The sequence below is a fragment of the Crocuta crocuta genome, unplaced genomic scaffold (genome assembly GCF_008692635.1).
Source record: "Crocuta crocuta isolate KB4526 unplaced genomic scaffold, BGI_CrCroc_1.0 scaffold267, whole genome shotgun sequence".
NCBI lineage: Eukaryota > Metazoa > Chordata > Mammalia > Carnivora > Hyaenidae > Crocuta > Crocuta crocuta.
The window spans coordinates 1,957,009-1,960,130 of NW_027531899.1; the positions used below are offsets into that span (position 1 = coordinate 1,957,009).

General features: G+C 65.5%; 1 protein-coding gene across 2 annotated transcripts in view; it reads left to right on the plus strand.

The window, feature by feature from the left end:
- The first annotated feature begins 706 nt into the window (after positions 1-706).
- Positions 707-3,122, plus strand: part of GGN (gametogenetin) — a 3,863-nt gene continuing 1,447 nt past the window's right edge. The window contains exons 1-2 of one of the 2 annotated variants that reach the window (XM_077773925.1): positions 707-820; positions 1,701-3,122. The exon at positions 1,701-3,122 is cut by the window's right edge and continues 387 nt beyond it. In XM_077773925.1, the coding sequence (XP_077630051.1) occupies positions 1,720-3,122 (1,403 nt within the window). In that variant the 5' untranslated portion in view covers positions 707-820; positions 1,701-1,719. Of the gene's footprint in view, positions 821-858; positions 1,013-1,700 lie in introns of those variants that run through there. The other variant, XM_077773926.1, reaches the window with a different exon arrangement.

Sequence of the window (3,122 nt, forward strand, 5' to 3'; positions counted from 1 at the left end):
CAGCCCCCCAGCCCCCATTTTCTCAGGATCCAGAGAGGATCCCCCACTTTCCCACTCATCCGCGCCACTGATCCCTGAAGATATGGGGAAGGGTCCAGGACATGGCCTGATCTCAGGGTTCTAAAGAGGTGAGGGTCTTCTCTTTGGGTTCTAAATGGGAGGGGCTGACTACCTGGTAGGGTTCGAAAAGGGGTGGGGCGAGAAGGGAGACTTCGCAAGGGGGCGGGGCCGGAGGGCCTTGGGAAGGAGAGTCGGTGAGGACGCCGAGGGCGCGGACAAGCGCTTGCGTCATGGAAGGGGCGGGCCCACGGTGGTTGGGCCTTCTAGGCAGGCCCGAGGAAGGAGAGGGTCTTGGGAACAGATGCAGTGGGGGTCCTAAACGGGTGGAGTTTAGAAGTAAATTGCCTTATGAGCGGGGAACACGAGAGTGCCTAAAGGGAGGAGCTACTTAGCGGAGTCCGTAACGGGCGGGGCTTCGAGGGAGGGCATAACGAAGAGGGGCGGAGCGTTTATAAAGGGGAGGCGCTAAGGACAACGTTCTAAAGGGGTGGGGCCTAGGGCTACAAGGCCTGGGGGCGGGGAAGAAGACAGCGGAATATTTCAAAGGGAGATCCAGGTTCGTAAGGGGCCGGCCTCTTGCTAGCTGCTCACGGGAGGGCGGGGCCTCGAGCCCGGGGGCGGGGCCTAGACCTCGGGGTCCGCACTTGCCATCACCCGCTTCACCCCCCGTTCTTTTCGGTTATTTTCTGCTACGGCCGTTCCCCGCCCTGCCCTGGGCCCAGGGGGCCGCGGTCTGAACTTTGGTCGGCTGGAGGAGTCGGTGAGTGGGAACCTCTGGGCGAAGGCGGGGCCAGGGCGGAGCTTGGGGAAGGGGGTGGGGTCTGAGTGTTGAAGCCGGCTAGTAGACCAGGAGACGGAAAAGTTTAGGAGTGAGGCCCGAAGATCTGCCGCTGCCTGGGAAGAGGGCGAGACTCAAATGATCGACACAGAGACAGGGATCGGAGGGTTAGAGGTGAGGACTGAAGGGTTGACAATACAAGAATACCGCGGAGGCGAGGCCCGACCGGGGCGGGGAGAATGGGGCCCGAGACACAATCGGGGGCGGGACCGGAGAGCAGGGGCGGGGCCTGGACCTCCCGAGCCAGGTTAGAAGGCCCGGAGAGAAGTTTGAACTCCCGGCAGGCTTTGTAGGCTACTGAGCACAATCACCACCAATGATGTGGCCTGAGTGACTGATAGGAAAGCGGGCAAAACCTGTGTCTTGGCGCCTGGAGACCGAGGACATGATCAAAGTGTAGGGATGTGACCTGAGGGACAAGCTGAGGTGGGGGTGGGGTGGGGGCACCGGGACCGAATCTTAGTACACTAAAAAGATGGAGCCTAAGTGTCCGAATAGCAGCTGGATGGGGCGATGGGGAAGAAGGCTTGAGCGTGAGAGTCCCAGAACAGGAATGNCAGCAGCTGAATGGGGCCATGGGGGGAAGGCCTGACAGCGGCTGGATGGGGCGATGGGGAAGAAGGCTTGAGCGTGAGAGTCCCAGAACAGGAATGCAGCGAGAGACTAGTGAGAGACTAGTGCCTGAGCGGATCTTGGCGCACAGGGGAGGGTCTGGTGCGGACGGGTAGGACCAAATACAGTCAGCCTCGTGGAGTCCCCACAGTTTTGGCGGACTGATTAGCTGAAGTTTTTCTGATCACAGTCCCCGACCTCCGTCAGAAATGGGGAACGTGCAGTCGGAGCCGTCCGCGGGCGGGGGCTCCCGAAAAGAGCAGGCCTCGGACCGCTCCTCTGACTCCCGCCGTACGTCCCTGGTGGAGCCCGAGGTGACCCCCTCCTCCCCGGCCATGCGCCTGGCTCGCGGGCTGGGCGTCTGGTTCCCTGGCAGCTCCGCGCCCGCGGGAACCCAGGTATCCCCGGAGCCCCAGGCCTCACCCTCGCCCCTGCCCTTAGAACTGCCCTCGCCAGTGACGCCCCTTTCAGAGGAGGCAGCCGCAGCCGCGGTCTCCACACCACCCCCGCCCCCTGTGGGGACCCTGCTGCCCGCGCCGTCTAAGTGGCGAAAACCCACGGGCACTCCGGTGCCCCGGATCCGCGGTCTGCTGGAGGCGAGCCATCGCGGCCAGGGCGATCCTCCGAACCTTCGTCCGCTGCCCCCGCCGCCCCGGCAACTAACTGGAGAAGACCCAGACTCTGCTCCGAGGGCCCCACCCCCTACTCCGCCGCCCTTGGCGCCGCGGAAGCCGCCACCACCGCCACCTTCCGACCGGCAGCCCCCGGACCACAGAATCACTCCTGCTCTGGCCACACCCGCCACAACCCCCACAGAAAGCAAGGTCGGGTACAGCAGCGAGGGCCCGACGGCCGGTGGAGTCCGTAGAGGGGTACCTCCCCAAGCAGGCGAGGGCGAAATGGCCCGGCCGGCGGTCCCCGAGTCCGGCCTGAGCCTGCTGTGTAAAGTCACCTTCAAGTCGGGGCCCCCTTTGACCCCTGCGGCAGCGTCGAGTTCCTTAGCTGCCAAGGCCTCGCTCGGGGGCTGCGGAGGCGGAGGACTCTTCTCCGCTGCCTCGGGTTCCATCTCTTACGCCGAAGTCCTGAAGCAGGGGTCCCTGGCTCCTGGGACCGCGCGACCCTCGGGAGTCCCTCGGGGGACTCAGGAAGCAGAAGGCGGTGGAGATGGCGAGAGGTGTTCTGGACCCCCTTCGGCGCCTGTGTCCCATGCCAGGGCCCTTCCGCCGCCATCCTACACCACCTTTCCAGGCTCGAAGCCCAAATTTGACTGGGTGAGCCCCCCCGGTGGCCCTGAACGCCACTTCCGCTTCAACGGAGCCGGCGGCAGTGTCGGGGCGCCCCGACGGCGCGCAGCCACGCTCTCAGGGCCCTGGGGCTCTCCACCGCCTCCGCCAGGGCCCAGGCACCCAGCTCCCGCTCCCGGGCCCCGGAGACCTGCACCAGCCCTGCTGGCGCCGCCGATCTTCATCTTCCCGGCGCCCACCAATGGCAAGCCTGTGAGCCCCGGGCCAGGAGGCTCACAGGAATTGCCGCCACCGCCGCCGCCCACGCCACCACCCACGCCTCCTCCCGCGCCACCGCCCACACCGCAGCCTCCAGCCCTCCAGCCAAA